Source organism: Pelecanus crispus, chromosome Z, assembly GCF_030463565.1.
Source record: "Pelecanus crispus isolate bPelCri1 chromosome Z, bPelCri1.pri, whole genome shotgun sequence".
Classification (NCBI taxonomy): Eukaryota; Metazoa; Chordata; class Aves; order Pelecaniformes; family Pelecanidae; genus Pelecanus; species Pelecanus crispus.
Genome location: NC_134676.1, coordinates 25,367,758 through 25,394,410, shown reverse-complemented (window position 1 = coordinate 25,394,410; position 26,653 = coordinate 25,367,758). Strand labels below are relative to the sequence as shown.

General features: G+C 41.3%; 1 protein-coding gene across 1 annotated transcript in view; it reads right to left on the bottom strand.

The window, feature by feature from the left end:
* MAST4 (microtubule associated serine/threonine kinase family member 4) overlaps positions 1-26,653 on the bottom strand; it is a 312,006-nt gene that overhangs the window by 232,245 nt on the left and 53,108 nt on the right. The window contains exon 2 of the mRNA XM_075727088.1: positions 12,509-12,662. Coding sequence (XP_075583203.1) covers positions 12,509-12,662 — 154 coding nt within the window. The remainder of the gene's footprint in view (positions 1-12,508; positions 12,663-26,653) is intronic.

Sequence of the window (26,653 nt, the reverse complement as noted above, 5' to 3'; positions counted from 1 at the left end):
TTAGATCTGTATCCAGAAATATATATAAAAAAATCAAGCCTCCATTAACTACAAAGGGATTCAGAATCAAGAGTGTTTATAAGTCAATTATGAAGAATAAGTCATCACACAGAGTTAGCTTTCCTCCCAGAAAAAAACATCATTTCCATGCTTGGAACAAATTTCTCTCACTGAAAGACACTTAAAACACAATAGAGAATAGTGCTCATATGGAAATTACTCAAAGTTCCTCTGCTAACAGATACTCACTGAAGTTACATTCATATTGTGATGATTTGCCATCTATTATTGAAGTACTGTGACAGCAGTAAAATACTTGAAAGGCATTTAGGATCACCAGCAAATCTCGCTAGTTTTATTCAGATTTGGGGGGCAAGGGCAGTGTTTGGTTTTTGGGTTTTGGTGGGGCTTAACTTTTCCATACCAAAAATGTCTACTACAACAGCAGTCTTAGCCAGCCAGTGACACTGATATCTGCATGACAAAAAAACCCTACACCCTGAAGTTATCATTTACAACCCTATTTCCCCACCTCCCAACTCTACTGAAATACAACTCAGCAAAATAATTAGTTGGAGGTATCTTATTTATCAGCGAGCTCAGAGATGGGCACATTCTGCTGCTTCCTTTCCTTTATCTTACCAAGAAATAGAGCCTTTTTCCCATACTTCTAACATGTAGCTCCAAAACTTACAGACTGTCGGTCCATTCTACAACACAACCCTAATAACAGATATTCCTGCTTCCCCTTCACCCTTTTTTCCAGATTACATCTATTCGAGAAAAAATTTGAAGATCCAGTTCTGAAACTCTGATAATAGTAGAAAAAACAGAAGTTTAAGGTTCAGACCAAATGCATAATGCTACCAAAAGCACATTAAACTGTACTACATCTAAGTGATGATGAAACAGCTGTATTGCTCCTTCTGATATATAGTCAATTTTGCAAAAACAAGAATCCTGCACACCAAGAGCTCAGGGACAGCTCCTACCTGCAACTCTAAATACTGGCAGACTTGCAACCAAGTTGTGCCTAGAATACACATGCTTTAATTTTAAGAACTTCAGAAAATTCACCATTGCTCAGTTCAACCACTATGTGAACAGCTACTTCTGCCCGCTGCTAATATTCTTGGCTCCCAAGTCTCTACCACCTCAACATTTGTTTTTTGCTACGTGCTTCATAGAAATTGCAGTAAGATATGAAACAAACGGCTCACACTGCACTATGAAGAAAATGCCCAGTGACTCTATTAGGAATGACAAGCATGAAGGGATGTGTCAACATACTACTTTCTCTACAGCCCCTACTATGACCCCTATTTTTGTTTCAGGGTTATGTTGCTATGCCATAAAATTAAAGAAATTATTTGTAACTATATGCTTATAGCTATTTTTCAAATGGTGAAAAGTTTCCTAATAGAAAAGCCTGCCCCTGTATAAACTTTTCCATTCAAGTCTTCAACCTTCATTCTAAGGATTAAGCATAGAAAGTGCTGTTCCCTCTTCTCAAACATTTCTCAAGCTGTACATTCAACTTGTGTTAAAGCATCCATCTTGAAGCAAGCAGGCACAATCTCCCTCCACATGTGGTCAGACCATTGCCTTCGCAACATCTACTCGAGAGACTCCAGAGGTGAAAAACGAAGACTTAAGCCTCTAGGACTATGGATAATGCAGTCTTGATGTGCAATTATAACTTATTTACAAATACACAGCAGAGACAGTTTTGCACTAACAAGCTCAGGTACTAGCAACAATAGGACTGCAGCCTCACAGAGCTCAGATTTAGGTAATCAGCTGACTATACCCAAGCATTTAAGTCCAGGCAAGTCCTTGCTTGTATGCTTCTACTGTTACAATGCTAAGCATACTTGAGACAGCTAATTCAACAGCTCTTGGGGTATTTCTTAAGGAGCTACAACTCAAACTTCAGAAATTTAATATGCATATTCATTTTCTCCACATTTTCTTTTTCCACTATGACAAATGACTCTTAACAACATTCAAGCTGCTTTTTTAAGTGTCCCAAAGAGGGTTAAACTCTATTTCTCCACCCTTCAAAACAGGCAACTTGCAAATGTATCTGCTAATTAGGCACTCTACTGCTACAGTTTGCTTTGATCTCAACAACAATCAACTTCTCATGTTCTGATGATACAAGCACGATTAAGCAGCAATCGAGGAGTTAAAGGCAAAATAATGAGACAGGAATACAATATCTTCTGTTCTCATCTCAGTCTATTACACGATACAGACTCCAGACATGTCAAAGAATATGGAAATTATCTTGCTAGGTGCACAGGGAAGTAAAAAGCAACTCAACTATGCAGGTTGATTGAAGCCTTAAATGATGAAGGTAACTGACAATGACAAATATAACCTAATGTCATCTCAACCACCAGTGCATCAAGAGCCATTTAAAAATGCATATTTCACAGCAAAACGTATTTACTTCATCTGTAGAAGACAGCTTTATACTGCATGCTTTAAAAAAAAAAAATTCTTAGGTGTGTAATTATAGAATAGCTTGCTTCTATCTCTTTCTACTAATTCTGGGGGGAACCTTAACGCATGGTACAGTGCTTTAAGGAAGCCTTCGAGGAAGGCAGTGAAAAGACTCCAGGACATGCTCTGGGTAGGCAGTGCTACTGAACGAAGCATGCTGCACCTGCCCCCATGCACACTTGGCTGTTGAACCTTCCCACCTTTTGTACCCAGGAACCGAGTGGTGTTAGCACCAGTGCTGGCCTGCAACCCTCCCTCCACTGCTGTCGGGGAGAGCCCTCAGGCAGCTGCGCCTGAAAAGACTTTCTAAACTGAGTACATCCAGTCCTGGCATGCATCACAAAGATAAAAGCAATTTTGAAACATACTTCTGCTCCAATATGTGAAGGGAAGGAAATGCAGGAAGTAAAATTTCCTACAAAAAGGCACGTCTGAGAGAGCTTCAGCGCTGGCAGCCATCCGTCCTCCGCATTCCACAGAACCCTGGCTTCTGCAGCCGGAGACGGGCCAACAGAACCCACCAAGCTGTATCCCTGGAGACAGCTATGAGATCACAGGGCTTTTTTATGGAGTGGCGCATGCATAATTACTTAGTCCCATAACTGGAAATTGGTAAATAATTTTGATATTGTACAGAGGAAACAAGAAACACTTCCCTTTATCTACACCAACTGGCCATCATTAATAACAATAATCTCTTAAAAACGTTGCCACTAAAATAATCAAATCGTGTGTTATGGTAAGCAACTGTATGGAACAGGAAGGTATCATTTCCAAAGAGGTTTCAAGGTACAAGTCATGCGATTTTATGCCCAATTTTGCCCATGCACCAAGTTGTATGAAATATTTGACACTGTAAGGCTTAATGAGCTAATCTGCATTTTCAACAACATTAATGAGAAAAAAAATACACAGTATAATAATTGTGAAAACTCTGGATTTTCTACCACTGTCAACTGCTCCCCTGGATGAACAGGGAAAACCTCCCCTTCCAAGTCCTGCCAGCCCATGCCAACCCATGGATAAGAGAACAGCTTGTTCTTCATGGCCCATAAAGCTGTTGATCCTTCTGCTAATTAGTGTCAGTAGAGTGATGAATCTCTGATGCAAAAACCAGACTGAGAATCCCCAAATTCATTTCAAATCAACCACAGGTTAGTTATACAGGAACAGCAATAATTGCTGAGCATATTTGGATGACTGATGACCTAGAGATAGAAAGCTGATCAAAGCAGGAATATTAGAGAAGAAAAGGATATATATACATCCCAAGATTTCTTAGGTTTTAGCTCTTCAGTAGATCATGAGGTAAGTTCATTAACGTAAAGTGCTTTAGGATTTTTGGATTAAAGATGCTATAAAATGAAATCTGTATGTGTTATGTCACCAGAATTTGTATAAGATCAATTTAAGGTTAGCAAGATAACAGCCCTACCACAATTAGAGACAATTAGCCCAGCAGGGAGTCTGTTTCCAGGCAGTTACTGATGCGATAACAGGCAGCAAGATAAGAAGTTCAAACTATAGGTAACAAAGCATATTTTTTTTCTTTGTATCTAACTGCAGAGCTTATCAGTACAGTACAGAGACAACCGAGCTAGCTGCAGCGCTCTGCAAAACACAAACTCTTCCCAGCAATTTGTTCTCATACCTTTCGAAGTAGAAAGGGAGATAGCAATCTCCAAATGCTGCACCAGAGCAGCTGAGGAGACTGAACAGAGCTGCACCACACACCAGGGTGCAAACTGAGGAGCAGCAATGGGACACAAAAGCAAGGCCAATTCGATTTGCTTGTCCAAGTGATTTGCCAGGTTAACCCCCTCTGTGGTAAAAGCTCATTTAATTTCTCAGCCTTTCACATTACTTTCTGTGATTTAAGCATCTCTGAATACAGCAAACTAAAATCTGCAGACAATTTAAGCCAAAAACCCTCTGACTGTAGACAGCCCTTTGAAGTTTGTGGAGATCAAGAAAACCAGCCACCACAGAAAAGCAGCTTTTTAATTAAACATCTTTTCTCCTGATTAGAAACAAGTTCTAAAGCCCCAGTCTGTGCACTGTCAGGAATCCTTAAGAAGGCAATCTAAGGCTAGGGGGAGAGGCACTTAAATACACGTGTACGCACAGAAGTCTATTGTCCCAAGAAGAACAGAGCTGACCTCACCTGACCACGCTTTGCTCTCAGCCTGTCCAGCACTCCTCCAATGCCCCTGCACCCAGAGGGCACCAGCCTCCTTCAGAAGCAATGATCTTTTCCCTCTGTATTTGACCTAGAGCTACTAAATGGGTAGCTACAGCTCAGCTTTGCGACAGGGCTTATTCCCCAGCTGAACGAACTGCGCAAGGATTGTGTTTTACGCTGTCTGTGGCTCAAGCAGAACTTTTGAAGCTCCAGTTCCCTTCCCAGGTAAAGTATGTCTCAAGGGCTGTTACAGGAATGCATGCACACAGGGAAGGGGGAAGCTGGAGCAGGAAAGGAGTTATGATGCAGGAACAGCAGAAGAGGAGAAGGCAAACACTGACTATTGTCGTATCAGTGTTTTTGCTACCCAAAACTTTATAAACCTTTGGAAACATGACATTTTAAACTAAAAGAGGAACTGGTCATAAATTACTTTCAAATACTTTGAAGTTGTTTTATCTGATGAATGCTTATGTTTAGCAACCCCCATTATGAAATACTACTTTTCATCCTTTCCTTCTATTAAGCAGTACTGCTAGCACTTCACAACAAGAACTATTAAAGTAGATTTGCTAGACTAATAGCAGGCCACATCCAACAAAGTCTTTTCACTCCAAATTCGGTCTCTCTTTCTCCAAAAGTCTTTCTCCTCCCGCTCCTTGGGGATGAAGATTAAGGAAAGCAATACTGTCGCAACAATTAGACTGAAGTGTCTTTTCCGAAATATAACACCATGGTGTCTCCAGGAAGGAGTATTCATTTCTTTTATTGGACAAGATTTATTTAGTATCAGTGTTTCCCTAGCGATTTTCAACAGAAAGCAATAGTAGATTTATTATCAAAAACATTGATTTAATTTTCTTCAACTCCGAAGAGCATTCTTTGCCTGTCACTGAAAACATGTGATTGCTAGACTGCTTAAAACTGGGCAATTCAGAAAAAAAATCTGGGTTCCAGTTTCCCTGAAGTTGTGTAGAATGTAAGTTAGGTTTCCATCCCACCTCTCCAAGTTTCCAACGCTCCTCTCCCTTGTGTTGATTTCCCACTGAAAAGACCTTGTACATAATTCTCAATTTTTCTCCCATTTCTATATATAGAGTTTTGTAATTTACTTTAGCCAATTCAGAGCAGTAGGTTCTCAGTAACTGTAATCCTTCAGGTTTTTTAAGTCTCATTCAATATATTGCAACAATATAGATTTTATTTCTTCTCATATGTCATGCATAACATTATGCCCCCTTGTAAAGCCCAATAAACTCATTTATCTGGGATCTATTCCCAGAGATAAAAACCCTATCTATTTACCTCTATTAGTATTCAGCCCTGCAGGATTTGAACTATCTGGTTTTATATAAACAAATTAAATTTTTATTTTTGTTTTTATCGTTAATACTACTTCTGCTCTATGGCTCAATAATATTGGTTTTTTACCAGCAAAGGGAAAGTCAAAGTAATACACAAAGCACAATTCACTTATTTTCTAACATTTGGAATGAGCAATAAGCACCAGCATAGGAATACTCTTCAAATTTGTAAGCTAGGAGTCTTCCTCTTGCTTTACTTACTCCTACTTAACGTATTTCTAGGAGTTTAGCAAAGGTAACATTTTTGAACAACAGAGGTAGAGACTGTACCTTAAACAATTTCAAAAATACCTTTTGGAACTATTTTCCAATGGACTGATACCAATTGTTAAGACAGCACTTAAGAGTATCAATAGCAACAAAACAGAAGTTTTGGAAGGAAGGAAGGCAGGCAGTAATCAGTGTAAAGTGATATTAAAGATCAAGCACTTTTCCAAATGACAGGTCTCCAAATATTTTTTTTCCCCCCTTATGGACCATAAGTATCTTTTCAGAAACATTAAGACTCAAACAGAAATTAGGGAGGGGATGTGTGAGCATAGAAGTAAACCTGAACCAAGGACATGTCAGCTTACTCATTTTAATGGATGGCCTTCTCATCCACCCCGCCTTTTTTTTTTTTTTTAAAAATGATATTGTGATTCTTGTAGTTTCAAAGCAGTGAGCGGCTCCTAAGCATTAAAGAAACTAAAAAAAAAAAACCCTAAAACTTAAGTATGTAAAAAAAGGTAGGTAAATACAAGTCCAAGGCAACACTGAAATGATTAACTTAAGATTACTGAGCATGTGAAACAATTCTAGAAAAATAGTTCTCTATCTGCAGTGGTTTCTTTAAAATCAATTTTTTTTTAAAAATCCCGAAAGAATATTAAGAACCTTCTGTCATCAGAATGACTTTGATTAATTTAATCAGTATCATGAAAGCTGTTACGATATTTTAAATATTTTAACATACCAAAGCCTTAGGGTATTCAGGTTCATTTAAAGTGCATTAGCAATAAAGCAGTTTAACAGCATTGCACACTGTATTCCCAAACCCTGACATGAAACCCTGCACAACATATTGAAAGCAGACAAAAAGCATATCCATTCCCCCTTATAAAGACCTCAAGCAATAATTCAAGCATAGAGATAAAGACTAGAGACTACAGCAGCAGAGCACATTTACTTTGTTTGTTTTTGATCAGGCTGCCTTCTCCCCCTTTATCTGGAGGGCTTATACGGGTAAGTTCAATTTTTAAAGACAACCACCCCACTTCAAAGTGAATCAAAACCAAAATTAAAAACCCACACCAACTCCTGCTGAAATAATAAGTACTGTGCTGGCAATTTTTAGTTTCAGTAAAACACTAGTTTGGTGTACACTTCAAGTTTTTAGAGTAGTTAGACTCCAGAGAAGCCAGAGATACGGTTAGCAAAATTGACACTTCAGAATGCTGCGAGTCACTTATCTTTCACAAAAGCCCATACAGATCACAAATACTCTTATATTGTTTCTGAAATCTTCATAATACAACTCTTGATAAAAATGAAGTTGCAAGGGAGACGGCAAATCTTACCCTACTGCACTAAAAATCACAGCAACAATTGTGGGCAATCACAGCAAAATGGTGGGCGATTCCCTCCTGCGGGGAACTGAGGGCCCGATCTGCCGCCCGGACCCATCCCACAGGGAAGTCTGCTGCCTCCCTGGGGCCCGGGTTAGGGACATTACGAGGAAACTCCCCAACCTCGTGAGGCCCTCCCATTATTACCCGTTGCTGGTTATACAGGTGGGCAGTGATGAGATTGCAGAGAGAAGTCCTAAGGCAATGAAAAGGGGCTTCAGGGCACTGGGGCGATTGGTCGCAGGATCGGGAGCGCAGGTAGTGTTTTCCTCTATCCCGTCAGTGGCAGCAAGGAATGCTGAAAGGAATGGGAAAACTCACCTGATTAACAGGCGGCTCAGAGGCTGGTGCTGTCAGTGGAATTTTGGGTTTTTTGATCATGGGGAGGTCTACACGGCACCGGGCCTGCTGGCGGCTGATGGAGATCGGCTGTCTCCAAAGGGGGAAAAGGATTCTCGCCCATGAGTTGGCGGGACTCATTGAGAGGGCTTTAAACTAGGTTTGAAGGGGGAAGGGGATATACACGGGCCCACTAATGAGGGGCCCAGGGGCAGCACGACAACGTTGGGGGCAAAATCGATAGCCCACCTTAAGTGCATCTACACCAATGCACGTAGCATGGGCAACAAACAGGAGGAGCTGGAGGCCCTTGTGCAGCAGGATGGCTATGACATAGTCGCCATCACGGAAACGTGGTGGGACGACTCTCATGACTGGAGTGCTGCACTGGATGGCTATAAGCTCTTCAGAAGGGATAGGCAGGGAAGGAAAGGCGGTGGGGTGACTCTGTATGTTAGGGAGTGTTTCGACTGCATAGAGCTTGACAGTGGTGATGACAAGGTGGAATGCTTATGGGTAAGGATGAGGGGGAAGGCCGGAAAGGCGGATGTCCTGTTGGGAGTCTGCTATAGACCACCCAACCAGGATGTAGAGGTAGATGAGGCATTCTATAAACAGCTGGCAGAAGTCCCACAATCGCTAGCCCTTGTTCTTGTGGGGGACTTCAACTTGCCGGACATCTGCTGGAAATACCACACAGCAGAGAGGCAGCAGTCTTGGAAGTTCCTAGAGTATGTGGGGGACAACTTTCTAATGCAGCTGGTAAGCGAGCCTACCAGGGGAGGTGCCCCGCTTGACCTGCTGTTTACCAACAGAGAAGGGCTTGTGGGAAATGTCGAGGTCGGAGGCCGTCTCGGGCTTAGCGACCACGACATGATAAAGTTCTCAATTTTGAGTGATGCCAAGCGGAGGGGCACCAAAACTGTTACCATGGACTTCCAGAGGGCAGACTTTGGCCTCTTCAGGACCCTGGTTGGGAAAGTCCCTTGGGAGGCGGTCCTGAAGGGCAAAGGGGTCCAGGAAGGCTGGGCCCTCTTCAAGAAGGAAGTCTTAAGGGCGCAGGAGCGGGCTGTCCCCATGTGTCATAAGACCAACCGGCGGGGAAATCGACCGGCCTGGCTGAATAGGGAGCTTTTGCGGGGACTCAGGGAAAAAAGGAGAGTCTACCACCTTTGGAAGAAGGGGCGGGCAACTCAGGAGGTGTACAGGGATCTTGTTAGGTCCTGCAGGGAGGAAATTAGAAAAGCAAAAGCCCAGCTAGAACTCAATCTGGCCAATGCTGTAAAGGACAATAAAAAATGCTTTTATAAGTACATCAGCAATAAAAGGAGAGCCAAGGAGGATCTCCATTCTTTGCTGGATGTGGGGGGGAACATTGTCACCGAGGACAAGGAAAAGGCTGAGGTACTTAACGCCTTCTTTGCCTCTGTGTTCAACAGCCAGACCAGTCATCCCCAGTGTACTCAGGCCCCTGAGCTAGAGGATAGGGATGGGGACCAGAATGGAGCCCTCATAGTCCAGGAGGAAGCAGTTAATGACCTGCTATGCCACCTGGATGCTCACAAGTCTATGGGGCCGGATGGGATCCACCCAAGAGTACTGAGGGAGCTGGCGGAGGAGCTCGCCAAGCCACTCTCCATCATCTATCAGCAGTCCTGGTTAACAGGGGAGGTCCCTGATGACTGGAGGCTTGCCAACGTGACGCCCATCTACAAGAAGGGCCGGAAGGAGGACCCGGGGAACTACAGGCCTGTCAGCCTGACCTCGGTGCCGGGAAAGATTATGGAGAGGTTCATATTGAGCGAACTCCACAGGCAAGTACAGGTCAACCAGGGGATCAGACCCAGCCAGCATGGGTTCACGAAAGGCAGGTCCTGCTTGACCAACCTGATCTCCTTCTATGACCTGGTGACCCGCCTGGCAGATGATGGAAAGGCTGTGGATGTCATCTACCTCGACTTTAGCAAAGCTTTTGACACCGTGTCGCATAATATCCTCCTCGGGAAGCTGGCAGCTCACGGCTTGGACAGGCATACTCTTCGCTGGGTAAAGAACTGGTTGGGTGGCCGAGCCCAGAGAGTTGTGGTAAATGGTGTTAAGTCCAGTTGGCAGCCGGTCACGAGCGGTGTTCCCCAGGGCTCTGTTTTGGGGCCAGCCTTGTTTAATATCTTTATCAATGATCTGGATGAGGGGATCAAGTGTGCCCTCAGTAAGTTTGCAGATGACACCAAATTGGGTGGGAGTGTCGATCTGCTCGAGGGTAGGATGGCCCTGCAGAGGGATCTGGACAGGCTGGACCAATGGGCCAAGGCCAACTGTATGAGGTTGAACAAGGCCAAGTGCTGGGTCCTGCACTTGGGTCACAACAACCCCATGCAACGCTACAGGCTTGGGGAGGAGTGGCTGGAAAGCTGCCTGGCAGAAAAGAACCTGGGGGTGTTGGTCGACAGCTGCCTGAACATGAGCCAGCAGTGTGCCCAGGTGGCCAAGAAGGCCAACAGCATCCTGGCTTGTATCAGGAATACTGTGGCCAGCAGGAGCAGGGAAGTGATCGTCCCCCTGTACTCGGCGCTGGTGAGGCCGCACCTCGAATACTGTGTCCAGTTTTGGGCCCCTCAATACAAGAAGGACATTGAGGTGCTGGAGCGTGTTCAGAGAAGGGCAACAAGGCTGGTGAAGGGTATGGAGAACAAGTCTTATGAGGAGCGGCTGAGGGAACTGGGGTTGTTTAGCCTGGAGAAGAGGAGGCTGAGGGGAGACCTTATTGCTCTCTACAACTACCTGAAAGGAGGTTGTAGTGAGGTGGGTGTTGGTCTCTTCTCCCAAGTAGCTAGCAATAGGATAAGAAGAAATGGGCTTAAGCTGTGCCAGGGGATGTTTGGATTAGATATTACGAAAAATTTCTTTACGGAAAGGGTGGTCAAGCATTGGAACAGGCTGCCCAGAGAGGTGGTGGAGTCACCATCCCTGGAAGTGTTCAAAAAACGGGTAGATGTGGCACTTCGGGATACGGTTTAGTCTAGTCTGCCCTTGATTGGTTTAGGTGGGCTTGGTAGTGTAGGTTAATGGTTGGACTGGATGATCTTAAAGGTCTTTTCCAACCTAGACAATTCTATGATTCTATGAATTATGTGCTGATGCAACACAAGAAGTTCCTGTAGTAGTATCTGCCTTTTCTTCACAAAAAGTAGGAGACAACTTACTTTAAGTTACTTAGGTTAAAAAAAAATATTATTTGTCACTCATTAGAAGCATTGTAGGCAATTCTAAGCTACTGATTACAGACAAAGAGAAGTATTGCAATAGCTCCTTGGAGCTTCTTCCAGCCTAAGGACACGGAGAGGGGTGGGAAGGAAGTGAGAAAAGCAAATACTTTAAAAGCACTTCCCAGACGCTTATGGCAGAAGAGTCAGCTCTATCCACTGTGGCACCATTTTTCATCCACGTGCAAAAATGCCTCTGGACAATGTACAGAATTCAGAGACAGAAGACAGTCACATGTCAAGTAAACACCATTTCAACTTTCTCTAACCTGAATTTCACTTGTTTGATTTTGATATCAATCAACATCACTTGAACAGATAAAGCAAGATGTTGAGTCTCAAATTTATCCCTTCCACTAAATTCACTGAAATCTATTGTCCCTCTCGACAAGTACTTAATATGCTGTTCTTCACAACAAATTCTTCAAACTGTTACGAGACTGTGCGCTTCAGGAATATATTTATTGCTAAATTCTAGCAAATTTAAAAATACTTTTTCTTGAAATACACAAAGCAGATGCTAGTTAGTCTGTCCCGATGTTTTCACATTCATTTCACTTCACACTCGGAACCAATGCCTCTTCAGTGACTGCCACAGCCATACAGCTCCCAGGGCACAATCACGATTTCAGCACCTGGCATCCTCCACAGACGCTATCAGGGCAGGGGGGGCCTGAGCCCTCCTCAAGTGTCCTGCTGCCTCTGCATGGCTCCATGGAAGAGAAGTTGCAGTCCACAGCCAGTGGCTAGCTGGTAATGCCCCTCCTCCCCTGGGAGGACTTCACCAGATAAATGAGGCCAACTTGCTTTTTCTTTAATGAAATCAAGTCTAAAGGGACCATCTGTGCACTTCAGCTCCTTGAGGAAACAAGACGTATGTGATCCCATGCATGAATGCATGTGAGCATGTCTCAGACAAACCTTAAGCCGCCAAACTAAATCAGCAAGATAAATGTCATGTTCCTCATGTTCCCGAAAATTTCAAGAAATGGGTCGTTTTCAGGCTGTGCTTGGCCAACTATCAGCACCCCATGGAGGCAGAGCCTCAGACGTGCTCGCCCCACTGACAATCGGGCAACTCACGTGGAAGAGACTTTATGGGAACTCTATGTGGAGCTCACTGCCCCCCCTCCACCCCCACCCCACCCCAAAGAGTTCAGCCACAGGGCAACACCAGGGCTCGAGGTGCCATCAGCTCCACAGCTGCTAAACCTCCAGGTGACATTACACACACCCCAAGCTCACCAGTCATAGCACCTCCAACACTTCCTCTTCTGAGCTGTCTCCCATCTTCACTCAGCTGCCTCTTAAATTTAGAAGACTTTCCAGGGCCAGAAGAGACTTCAGGACTGCTGGATTTTCGAAAAGGCATAGGTGGGGGGGACAATATGTGATCAAGCTGCAAAGAAACAGAAAAAAAAATACATATATATACTGTTTATTTAGTATTTACTTACCTTCATTGAAAAAAATCTAAGTTACCTTTACCTAAAGACTATGACAACATTTCAGAAAGAAAAAGTGGATAAAAAGGTCTTAAGGTAACTAAATTGCTAACTGAAACCAAAAATTTTGCAAGTGCCAGATTTGTGGCTGGCTATGTGAGAAAGCCATCCTCACATCTTGTACAGTTCACATCACCTCCAACCACACTCACACACAAGGAGCATTTTTTGCAGTCATCCCATCTCAAGGTACAGGAGATCAGACTTCAGCTCACTCGACCTTCCACAAAGCAGTCTTTTTGCAGCTGTGAACCACCTGACTTTGCAACCTACGCGATCTGCTCTTGCCAACATTTTTCCTCGACAATTTCTCCCCAGCTTCATGTGAGCAGTCACTAGATGGCACTGTACTATCAACAAAACGCAAACCACTGCCCAGTCTAGCAGGTTTATCTATACCAGTGCAAAAACAGAACAAAAGAAAACCCCAACTTTAAAATTATCCTGCTCATAAAACAGTCACTCATTTACACTGACTTTGAAGTAAGTGTAAATACAGATCCTCATTCTTCAAATTCTGTTCCTGTCATCATTCCTTCACAACATTTTAGCCCTCTGGTTTTAACAACACATTTAATGTCTCAATATTTGATTAAATTCACAAAAACAAAACAAAAAGCAAGTCAGCAAATACAGGGAAAGGAAGGAAGAGCAGAGATGTGAGCAGGCAAAGCAGAAAGAGTTTTACAAGCACCCTTCTCCTTAAACTGGTGCAGTCACACAGTGTCACTATTTTGCAAACTACTCAAGTGTTTTTCTGTAACATTTAAACCCTTATTCTTACCACAATTTTTTAGGAAGCCAAGCACATCAAAGTCTTTCAGATTTTTACATTTATGTACTGAGACTTATCAGCCAGACAATCTACATATCACCCGCATACCTGACTGCTTCATCCTTTCTGTCCAGTGAAAGGAGGAGTCAAGGTCACCACAGTCACTGATGAAGATGCACAGTGAAGCCCGTTTTTGCTTACAGTTAATCCCACACCAAAGTACTGTATGCCCTACAAAGCACTTTGAAACCCATATTTAGAGTTACTTTTGTATTTAATATTTCAGGTTAGTTAGTCTTCTGAGTTTGGGTTTTTTTTAATCAAATCTGCAGCTTATTGGAAGTGTTTGCAGATACACAACTAAAACATCAAGAAACACAGTGGTTTCTGAATCTGCTTCTTCAGCATATTAAAACTCATTCATGTTCTCAACAGACACTGAAGTAACTGATGAACTCACAACCCATGCCTTTAGCAATGTCCTAGATAGGCGGTTTTGGGGTCACAAAGAATATTTAATTAACCATTGTTACCATCTATCTTTTACAAACACAAGTATATCGCAAATATTTCTATATCCATGTGCTAAGATACCTCACAAGGTGAATTTACAAATCAGTTAAAAAGAAAATGACTGACAACAGCTGGCTACTAAGAAACATCATTTTGAGACTCTTTCACAAAAGTCTATAAGCAAATACTCAAACTGCTCGTCAACTGATGGATAGCAGTCTGCTCAATGCTGCACTCCGAATGAATTCAAGCATCTGACAACGACACGATCCAATCAAGGCTTTAGGCGAGTTATTGGCAAAAATTCATGCACTTTCTTAAAAACAGGTTCACATTTCAGAGTAACCAACCACATTTTAATCTCTTTTTCCTGGCTTAAGGTTCATCAGAACTTTAAACAAGAAGAAAACCAAAACAAAACAAATCAACAAATGTACTAAGCTCCCTGCACATTAGCACTTAAGTCTACACAACAGAATTAGTGTCTTCCGCCCTGTCACCTTTTCCCCTTATAATCAGGTATATAACCTTTACAGCTGCTCAAGTCACTCCCACAATGAACAGACTTGTACATTCCACGACATGCAGTCCGATTACAAAATTCATTATTTCCAATTAAGCTGTGCTCCTTTTCCACAGCTTTCAGGATTTCAGAAGAAACTAAGATGGGGCTATAGTACAGAGTAGCACAGTACTGTCCAGATCCTCAATTCACATTTAAGATGCTTTTCCACTGCCCAAACTGGCAGCTTCAGAAAAGTATGATTTTTTGAAAGGTAAGACAGTTTAGGTAACAGAAAGGTAAGAAAGTTTAAATATCAACACCCATTACCTCATAGTTTTAACAGCAATGCCCTGCCAGCATTCTCTTGCAAAGGTACCTCCTTGTTGCTAAGTGACTCTACCAGAATTAAAATTTGTTTGATACAATGCCAGCACAAACTTTGGGCACACAAGTTCTCAACAATACAAACTTCTTCACAGATTTGCATGAAAATGAAGAAGGAGACCCTGCGCAGCTGGGGACTGGATCTTGGACACTGGGACAGAAGCTACCAGCCAGGAGGAAGTAATTTTGACCCCACGTGAACTGGCCATACCTGAGGTCCTACATGTAGAGATTCTTGGGAACAGGACTGGGGAGGAAAGAAAGGGAGGGGGAAGAGGAGAGACATCCTTCCCACCAACACTTTTCGACATCATGTCCCCAGTTCAAAAGTCCATAGACAATCTTCCGATATGAGAAACATGGGAATGAGATGCATTTTCTGAAGTTTGGCATTTTTAAACACAACAGGGTGAAATTCAGATTCTGTTGAAGGAGAATGTGATTCCATTACATGGAGATAATGAAACAAAAATAAGCATTCTTGCATATGACAAATTAAGGACCAAAACATCACAGCAGTATTAGGTTTCACTAAGTGTTTCTTGGGGGCAGAAGTTAATTTTAATATAGGAACAGTCAAATTCAATATAGTAGATGACACATAGATCTGTCAGCTGGGTTTCAGCTGGAGGTAGAGAACCTATCTCATCACCTGAAGCAACTATACCAGAAGACATTATATGGCCCAGCACTACAAAAAAAACAGTACGGAAATATAAGACTTAACATTTTCATATTGATGGCCAGCTCCTGCTTTACAGAAACAATTACACATATATCAACGAAGCATTTCTGGAAGCTATCTGAAAGCTCACTTTTACTTCCAAAGGGCAAAGAAAGTTCTATAGCACATACAGCATGCAGTTGAAAGGAGCCTGTACATTGTAACTGCTATTGTAGTAGACTGAGAAGATTAGACAAGGATATACCCTTTAACAGCCTTGACATAACAGCTCTGGATGCTGGGGAAATATGAGGGAAATGGATGGTAGAAGGTAGCCAGGCTTGCAAGCTCCCCCTGAATAACGTCTTGTGCTACTCTCAAAGAGCAGACAGCTAGATGAACCGATTTGACCCAGAGGGGCTTTCTAGCCCCCATTCAGACCTACTTAAAGCAAAATCCTATCCAGCAGACGAAAGGCTTTCTGTCCTCAAAAAAACAGCCTTCCCCTCCTGCCAGGCAGAGCATTCAAGTCCAAGTAAGTGAAACCAACAGAGAACATTTTATTAGGTCCTGTTTCCTTGGAACACACAGCTGATTCTGAAGAGGTATAACATGGCACATATTCAAATCACACAAAGTGGTTAATTCAGCCAAAACAACACTACAATTGTTCAGTAATAAGATTATGACAAGTTGAAATAAATAATAGCAAGACCTATTCAAACTTGTTAATACTTACTTGAAAGACCTCCTGGAAACCTGAACACTATGAAAGCTCAGGTTGTGTGTCTTACCAGGTACAGATTGGGCATTACTGTTTGCAAGAGAACATCAAAGCAAGTACCTTGAGGAATGAGAGTTGTTGAAATTCTACCAGAGAGATTTTAAATAATTTTACTCAAGCTGCTTATACTCAGCACATCAAATAGTTTTGCCCAGCCACAATCATCACTCATACTGGTATTTACTTCATGCTTACTAGCTATATGGACATGTGTAGATGTTGCATGACATATAAGCACAACAGGAGAACCAGGGTTTGGTTGGTTGCACCTTTTCTCAGTGAAACTTGCTTCACAGCATGTTGCAAGAAATACAATAGCTGTATCCCTGTAGGCAGTTTCCAGCAAACAGACATTCATGCTGTACTTTGAGGTTTTGGCTATCACACGCTCTGCCCGCTGTCTTATTACTGCACTCAGGCTGCAAGAATACACTTCTGTCCACACCCTTTTTAAATAAATGTTAGTGACTTGAGGACCAATGGGATAACAGAGGGCAGTTTTTTCCACTTGTCTATGGAATTGCAGGGCAGGGGAATAAAAGAATTTGTGAAGTTACTTCAGAATGTCACTGCTTCAAAGACCCATAACATCTAAGACAAAGTATATGAAAACAAGTACATTTGATTGTCCTGTATCTACAGTACAAAGGGAGTTAAGTTTGCCATTGAGTGTATACAGGCTGCTTACATAGGGATTTTTTATCAGTACACATCTTGCCACCAGTGTTCTGCTGTTAATATTCACAATGCATGGATAGTTAACACATAAAAACGCTCCCTCCCCCAACATTAAATACTGAATAATTCCTTTCCGACAAAGGCACTTTGAAAGACAGAAAACACATGACAAACTCCAAGCTATGCAGAATGTACTGTTCTGCAGAATTCATTTCTTCCAATCAATTTTTCCATACATTTCATAAAAAAAAAAAAAAACCAAACCTGTTTATGTTGTAGGTGTGATGAATTTCTACAGAAGCACTGTAAAATTTAGGAGATAACAGCTTTCACAAAACCCTATTCCCCCCCTCCCTCCCATGAGCCTTACAAAAAGGAACAGACAGTATCATTAGAGGAGAAGGGCTTTAAAATTACATAGAAGGGAATCGTCAAAATATCCTTACCATAGACTTCTACACATAGATTTAATGATCCTATAGAAGCATGGATGGAATTTGAGTGACAGTCTCCTCGAATAATTTCCTCCAGGGAATCAGGACTGAATCAATTTGTCCTCAAACATGGGGTTTTTTTTCCATATTTTGAAGCTATTCATTTTCTGTGTGAATAGAATCAGCTACATTCCTCTAATGAAAATTATTCTCACACTGTACTAGCCACAGACTTTTAACAGCTCACCTACTCAGAAAGGATTATCTTCATGTTTTTAAAAACCTCAGTAGCATTAAATCCAACTGTCTACCATCATGTATTTATTCTACAGCTAGAATGAATTCTCTGCTTGATAATTATATCATCAAGTAGTCACATCAAGTACGTCAGCCCACATGTCCTTATGAAAATTAAGGACATGACAACCGGTTCAAAATAAGACCTAGCATCAGGGTTTAGAAGTACAATTTGAGCCAAGTACATAATGAGGTGTGAGGCAGCCAGAAAGAAAATAATAGATTTCAGGAGAGGAAATTCATGGTCCAAGAAGGTGAATGAAGCTAAGATAACACAATCACACTAATAACACCAGGATAAGGAAAATAAGCTAGTCTGAGCTGCTGAGATTTGTTGCAACACAGGGTGTTTTTTTCCAATAAAAATTAAATTGAAATGAGAATGGAACTCATCTGCTCAGCTCCACCTTTTCTTGAAACACCCACTATGGTTCTATTGTCCAAAATACTCCACCCCCAAGCTCCCCTAATCTCTCTGTAGCCAATATTCCTACTTCGCACAGAAACTGGGAAATACAGGTCAAGTATTCAGCCTTAAAAATATGAACAAAGATGTTCTATTAAGCATTTTAATTTCTTCCTCTTGAATGCTGCACAACTCCACTCTACCTCAGGTCATGTTGTATATGCACATAAAATCCTAAAGCTTCCATAAAAAGGCTGTGTGCTGTCACCCATTTTAAGCCTCCCCCAGTCAGGCACGAATCCAAAAGAGATATAGCACCTGAAAACTCTCACATATAGTGCACCGAAAGCAGAAAATATCCAACATACTTTTACTGCTTAGCTTTTTTCATTATCAACCAGAAGTCCCAAAATAAAATTCTACTAATAAGTATGTTGTCATCAAATATGCCAAATCGCATCATACCTATCCAGACGTTTAAAGAAGCGAGAACGGAAAGCATCATGCTCCAGTCCCATGCATGTGAAAGTATAGGAGCCTACCTGGTGGTGAAAAGATATTCAATTGTTCAGTAAAAACTCTCACCTTTATAAAGCAAAATGCTTAAGAGGAGCATGGCTTCACAAACCTAACAAACCCCTCTTTTCTCTTGCACCTCCAGACACAAGCCATGCCAGAAGCGAGTGCGCTTCTGAGGCCAGTTAAGTCCCACTGCCAGTTCAACAGTGGTTGACCCTTTGTAGCAAAGCATATTGCTAGGAACATAAATCAATTGCTTCACATTATTTACACTGGGTTCCATAGTGCACTTTAGTTACTCCAGATGCTTGACAAGAATTCAGAACCGTATTAGACTTGAAGATGAGACACTACAATGGGGTAGTGTAGATGCCCAAGAGGTCTGTCTTACAGAACCATCACAAGCAGAGGTGCAAACAAATTTCCAACAGATATCCCACAGTAACTCCCGTTTGTGAGGAGCAGCTCCACTGCTCTTGGTCACAACATCAACTTTTGAAGAATCCTGCTTGGGGGTGCAATCTGAGCAATGTGGAGGTAAACAGGAGTCTCCATGAACCTGCATCAAACCTAAGAGCTGAACAAGATCATTAGCAGTTCCAATTAAATCAGCTGCTGATTGGAATATTCTACATTCCCTTTTCCCACAAACAATATTAACCCACCTCAGTTTTGAGTAGGGTTTAGAGAACTGTGCAATTATTTTGAATATTCACAGCTCTTGGAGCAGCCTCTGCTCTGCAGAACAGAGAATCACAAATAACCTAATTCTGCACAGAGATAAAAGGCTTTTCTCTGAAAACTAGCACCACTTCCAAGAAGCCAAGGACAATGAAGGCAAAGAGCGGATACAGAGGAAGTCTCACCAGGCCACACAGATTTCACTGGGCAAGGAAAGATCCCATTTCTTGCCCCCTTTCCTATCACACTTCCTCGAAAACAAGCAGAGACTTTTTTTCCCCACCACCATGCACCATAGGTCAAGTAAGTTGATGACAATTCATCCCACATTTCTTAAATTCAGCATTGCCTTTCCACCCTGCTCCATGGGAAGGATCTCCCTCAGCCTGGGCTGAGAGACCTCACTAGTTCTCTAGCTGAATGGCATCTGTCATTCCTGTTCTAGACTTCAAGCCTTGGACTATCTCTCTTCCCTCCATGACCTCCAGCTTCCTCATTAGGGCAGTGACACCAGCCCGTCAGCTACTGCACAGACAGAAAGTAAGTCAGGTCCTAGGCTCCCTGTTGCCTGAAAAGGGTAAGAGGCAGAAAAGGTCTTGTTTACAGTCAGATTATTATTTGCTAATCATTCATACAGCAACTCTCAATTTACATATGAACACAACCTGCAGCTGACACTACAAACACGTCCTTACCAAGGTAAAAAGGATAAACATATTGTAAAGCTCTGCTGTTCACAAAGCATCACTTCTAACCATTTTACATATTGATTTTACATCCTACATACACAAACACAATGCTTAAAACTAAAGTCACTGTTCAAAATTGTTTAGTTTATTATGTGAATATATGATGATGTATAAATAAACAGAATCAGCGAACAAAGTTCATGATGCTTTTCTATAGCATGTTGATACCTATCATATCCTAGGTAGTACAGAAATATTTTAAGAATTCTGCTAAGGATCAATAGATATATATTGACATTATTTTGCTACCCACTTCACACCCATTCTAGAAATGCAGATTTGCCTCTAAAACAGTTGCATTTTTCTTGAAAACAAATCTGACCTCTGGTCAATTAAAAATAAATACATACAACTCAAATACGAAGAATCAGCTATAGCTATGTTAAAAAAAATCAGCTTGCATCCAACACTTTTTCACAAACACATTTACACATGGTTGCACAGAAAATGAAGCGCGGCCTTCACAGTATTCTACAAGGCCAAGAAGTGGCCAATAAATATGCATGCACACTGCTGTCTGAGCCAATTATTACTTTACCCTGGTTAAGACAGAACAGTTTTGTTACAATATGATCGAGTCCTTCAGTTCTTGAAAGGCTCCTGTGTGCCGGCTCTGTACACACAGATGGACAGACAGACTGCTCCCTTTCCAGGGAACAAAGGAAGCAACAGTATTTGTACTGAAGACACTGCTTCCAACAACTCAGCCTGCCCTAAGTCTCCTTGGATTTACTCACACGGTTTTAAGGAACATTAAGAAAAAGATTAACAAATAGCAGGTTCTGCAGATCTCTTGTAAGGCCCTACAACAAGAGCCAAAACCCAGAATATAGCTCTAAATAAATATATATAGATACAGCTCAACTCATGGTTAAAGGGGATCACATAGGGCACTTTATTTGCTGGTAGCATCAAGACTTCCTTTTTAATCTGACAGTCATACAGGTATCTTCTCAGGAACACACATGATATACAAAGGCCTTTGCTTCTGACAAAAAAAAAAAACACACACACAAAAAACACTTCAAAAACGACTTCATTTCCGACCTAGGGAAAACTGCCAAAGCTCCCAAAAAGCAAGAGAAGTCATAGCATCGCACGCAGCTGCAGCAGCTCAACAGGTCAGCCCTACTAGGAAGGACGCAGAGGCACCACACTCAACATAGCAGATTCTCTAAGGAAGTTTGTTCGATAATTTAATCCAAAAAGCCCAACGCGCTCAGCTCTGCTCTAAGTATACCGTCTAGAAAAAATCCCCCTTTCTGTAGGGGTACAGTGCCTCCAAGCCCTGCCTGAGCATCAGGAAGCACGCTGATGTTTCACCTTCACTTCCAGTTTTAAAAGGGATCTGACAAAAGAAGGTAAAAAAAGAAAACCCACCCTTCGCTGCCCAGATGTGCAGCACTGCGTGCCACCACTGTGCAGCAGGAAGGATACTCCCTTCCCGTCCCCGTCCTGCTGGCCATCTTGGCAGGAAAAAGCGTTTCGCAGTGTTGAAATTTGCTGTCAGTGACTACTGCCACATCTGCCTGCTCCAAAAGCCTCAGTGAATAGCTGGGAGGCAGCAAGAGAAAGCCGGCAGAAAGCTGCTCAAACACCCCCACTTCAGCTAGGGAGGAAACCAGGGACACAGCTGAACTCCCAACCCTGGTGTGCAGCGGCCAGGGTCTGGGAAACACCTTTGCTGAGGCAACGGGACAACAACTGCAAACCTGCACGCTTGCAGTGCTAAAGAATAAAAAAAAAAAAAAAAAAACCTGCACAGAAAACAGCATTTCGGGAATGACAAGAGGCTGCAGGTTTGAAGTGTAGGCATCGGCACAAGCGCTTCAGCAGCCCTGCTCCTTCCAACAGGACCACGGACACTGCGGAGCGGTGGCGGCTGACCCCGGCTGCGTCCCCACACAGGCACCACCTCTCAGGGCATGGCAGAGTGCCTTGCAAAGATCACATCTTCCTACCGCAAAGCACACGCTTCCGGGGGGTTGTTTTATTTTCACCGATTTATCTACTTCCAAGAAGTGGAAGAGAACAAAGACACACAAGTTTTCAGCTGAAACACTAGGAACCGAATGTCAACAAGTTTAAATGAATGTTATCAATATTGTGCATCACTAAAAAAAAAAAAATATTACATGACCCAAAGTAGTATTTTCCTAGCTTCCCTTGCATAAAGCCTCTTTTCTGGCAGATTTTTGTTCTTTAATATTCCATGGCTGTATTCATTTTTTTGCAATCATATGCAGAGCTATTAGTAGCATTAGCAATGCTATGCACTATGCTCTGCTGTAGAGAAAAATATCAAACTAGCCGCAGTAAGTATTTCTTTAATTTCTCAATGAAAGGAGAAATTAGATACACAGCAAACAGAAAAGAACTTTGATATTTCTAGACACCACAGGCAGAATTTTCACCCTTAATTATTTTAATGATCCTTTTTACAGCACAAGAAAACCATGACAAATGCAGGGAAATGTGTATTTATACTCCGTGTATGTGCGGGCATCCACATGCACACCTTATTTCAAACATTTCCAATGCTGCTGCTCATACAGAGATTTTTAAGAAAGATTTTTCCTGGCTCTTTAACTAGGAGGATGAAAATTTAGTAAAACTAACCTTCAAAGTCACTTTCAATTGGGAAAAAAAAAAAAAAAAAGAAAAGAAATACATAAGAAAGAGACCTATTCATCTTCATCAGCTGTTGACACCATCATCATTCGTCTCATGAAAAAAAATAATTCAGAGGAGAATATACATCTCTGGAAAGAGGGGGGGTTTTTTGTTATACCATGAATACTAATGAAGTGAAAGCAGTTTAGCTCTTTATAAAATCTATTTCCATTCACATTCACCAATGAGCTCCTAGACTACCTATAAAGGTTTCATTTATTCTATCGCACTGGAGGCCTCAGAAAACTAATTGTTTATTCAAGTCTATCTGCTCCATCCATGCTCAATTAGGTCTCACTTTTCCCTCAGTTACAACAAAATTAAAAATAAAAATGCAAGGTGAAACATTCCACTGACCGGCTCCCCGTAACAAGCCACTCTGAACAACTGCCGCTCCAAGCACAGCGAAAGCTTCTTGACTGTAATGCAGCGTTTGAGGGACCTGCCCAGTGACTTACAGAATTCCTACTCATTAACTTACTCCTCTGACTAATGGAAAACACATTTGTAATGCAGCTTTCTAATAAGCACTACCAAGCACTGTTAAGTGTAACTGGACATTCCCAGCTACAGCAACTCAGAAGTACCCCAATTTTAAGAATGGGAGACATAATCTTTACACACAATAAGAAAAAAAAAAAATCTCAATTTATTATTCCTTATTTAGACCATTAAAATATTAAATAATCCATTTCACCGTATAAAGCTCCAAATGCAGCATCACTTTCATTAGGAATAATGTATCAAAGGGAATCACAACACATTTATGCAAGGCAGGTACAAAACAAAAGAGAGAAACCTATGATGAAATGAGCTTGGAGTAAAAGGTTCTCAGCATGTAATGGAGCTGAAGTTGATCCATAAATCAATGCAAGATGAAAGCAAGATTATTTATGTGAAGGGCTTGCATTGTTAATTTACAGTCTGATTTAGAAAAGAAATGCTTTACTTGATCAATGTACCAGTGATGTGCATGTGTGTACTTGAGCACAAATTAATAATAATTACCAGTAGGTGCATCTCCATATATTTTTAATTAACCTTAACAAGCAGCATATACAGTTCCAGAAAATGCAGGTTTTCCCCGAGTTTGCCTTTAACACGGTCCTAAGTTTTTAAATAATGCAGCCTCACCACAAGAGACCCTGCAGACAAGGGCTTTTTGATCTCTTTCTTCCCGTTCAGTGCTAAGAAAGATACCATGCACAGTTATCGAACAATAGCTGCCATGAAAAACCCTTTTCCTGAACTGTTTTTAAAGTGAACTAGAATAAGGCATTTAACAGCTTTATAGTTTTACCCTAGACATCTAACACAATTCAGAGATTTGGATGCTTCTCCTTTAGTCTTACCAACGCAATTAGCAAAAAAATATCAGAAGGGCAAGCATACCTGGGGAAGAGGGAGCACAACCCAATTTGCATTTGGCAGAGATCTGTAGTTAAGGACAATAATCCAGAACCATGTTCGTAATTTTAAGTGCCTCCACTGCATTTCACATCTTCTGTCAGCTGCCATTTGTCAGTCTCAGACAATTTACCCAGGTCTATCATCACCAGAAGTGTTTATGAACACTGTCTGGCTCAAGGAAGATTTTTTTTTTTCTTTTCAGCCTGAAGACTTCAAGAAGTATTACAGTTAGGAAAAAACATGAAGACCATGCAAGAATGTAACTAGAAAGGTGATAAGGGATGATTTTATATACTCCATCCCTCTATTCTCTAATTAATTCTTTGTGTAATCTAAGCAAGTAACTGCCCATACCTTCTAAATATCCTCATTGTAAAACCTACACTTAGTAAGTAGACTTATCTTCACTCATTCTGGTCTTTTTATCCAGGCTTTTCCAATTAAACAGGTAGCTATTTAATACAATGACACTGATGGGTGGGAAAAGGAAAGATCCCTACTTATATTTAAAAAAAACCCTGTATTAAGTCCTATCAGGCAGGGCAATGATAGCAGAATGTATCACACACTATATCTGAAAGAATCATCAGCATGTATGTGTAGAAGACCACAAAAGAGACACGCATGTAAAAAGCATCCAAATCAAAACAACAGCCATGTTTGCCTTTACAGTTTACAGCTGCTCTGGTTTCTTCACCCTCATAAAGAAAACCTAAAATTAACAGCAAAAGAAGCTGTTAGAGTTTTAAGTCTAAAGCTTTTAGAGTTTTATTTATAGATTATATCACCTCAGAGATTTACACACACTTTCTTAGAAGTTCAGTATGACTTAGAACTCTAAATTACAAGGATTAGTTGTACACTAAGTTGTAGCAGTTGATTACTTTGATATCACCATGAATCTCACGAGTATAAGTTACTTAATGCAAGTTTCATTAACATTCCTAGAGTGTAGAACTTAGCACAGAAGCACTACGATGTCTGCAACATGGCAGTAACCTCTGAATTAGAAGGGTTTTCTAATGTTTTGCTGAAGTAACCTGATTTAATAAAAAATACAGTTCTGCCCATGATGTTTCACACTGTGTTAAGAGTCTTATCTCGACTTTTTTCAACTTTCCACTAGTGAAAGGGGAGTGCCGTCAAAAGCAGGACAACCACCACACACACCCCTTCATTCTCAGGGTCTACTAGGGATCTACTACGACTCCTCATGTCTGCAAGGCAGCATGGCCTGTATACCTTTTAATGAACGTGTAAATCAGCTTTGTGCCCTCACTTCAAGTGAGCAACATACCACATCCTGTATTCTCAGGGTTACGTCTTATTCAAAATAATGGAACCCCGTATCTTTTGTAAAACAAAAGAAGTTGTCTAAGTCAACGTTGAAAACTTTAAATCACACATAGTCCTTTTATGTGTGCCCAGATTATGGCCTAGAGTAATTCCACACTGGTAGCTTCAAACTACAGAAGTATTTTTACCACTTCAGAAGCTGAAAACAAGCTACAGCTATTAGGAGGCAAAGATACTGCCCTTTCTATGGTTTAGAAATTTGTCAGTTTATAAAAATCTAAAGTCTCTAAAAGACATAACAGCACACATTTGAAAATGGACATTTTATTCAAAAGTACTCAAAACGAGTGTAAGGGATGAGAAGTCTAATAAAGCAATGAGATGAGTCAAAGGTGTCTGGAAACCAACCATTTTCCATTCAAACAGTTGACATGCTGGCATCAAGCATGTCATACATACAAAAAAGGCCCAAGACAACTTTCTTAAGCCACACAACCTAATTTTTCGGGCTCTCTCAAGTATAGGGAGAAGCCGTTTGGAAGTATCTAACATGAAATCAGGGACACTTCATTAGTTTCACCCATATATACAAATAGCATCCTGTTTGGATATATCTGTATTGCCTACAGTACAATTTCATTTCATTTTAGTTGATTTCTTTTATTCTGATAGATAGCAGACTGTAATCCAAGAAACAATAGCCTAAATTGCAAATAAAACAATCTTGCTAATCCATACTAACAAGAGTCCACAAGGAAAAACATGCAGTGCTAAAAGCTTTGAAATTTATGACTTGTGTGATTACGTACCACTGTGGGAGTTAACCTACTTTTTTAGTGACATTCAACTGCTCTATTAACTGGACATTTTTAGTATAAAAGTTATTAAATAAAAGAAAAACACTGAATCACCTTAAGCCAAAGCCCAGGTTTAACGCCCAAGAAAAACTCTGCAGCACTGAAGTCAGTGTATCCCTCCAGAAACCTGCCCTTCACTTGGATCAAGAGATTATTTAAGCTTGCTTCATCACATAACAAAGTAAAAGAGGCAAGGCTAATAACAAGGAAATTCAAGTTCTAGTTTTATTATTTGGCTATTGGAGCAATATTTATTAAAA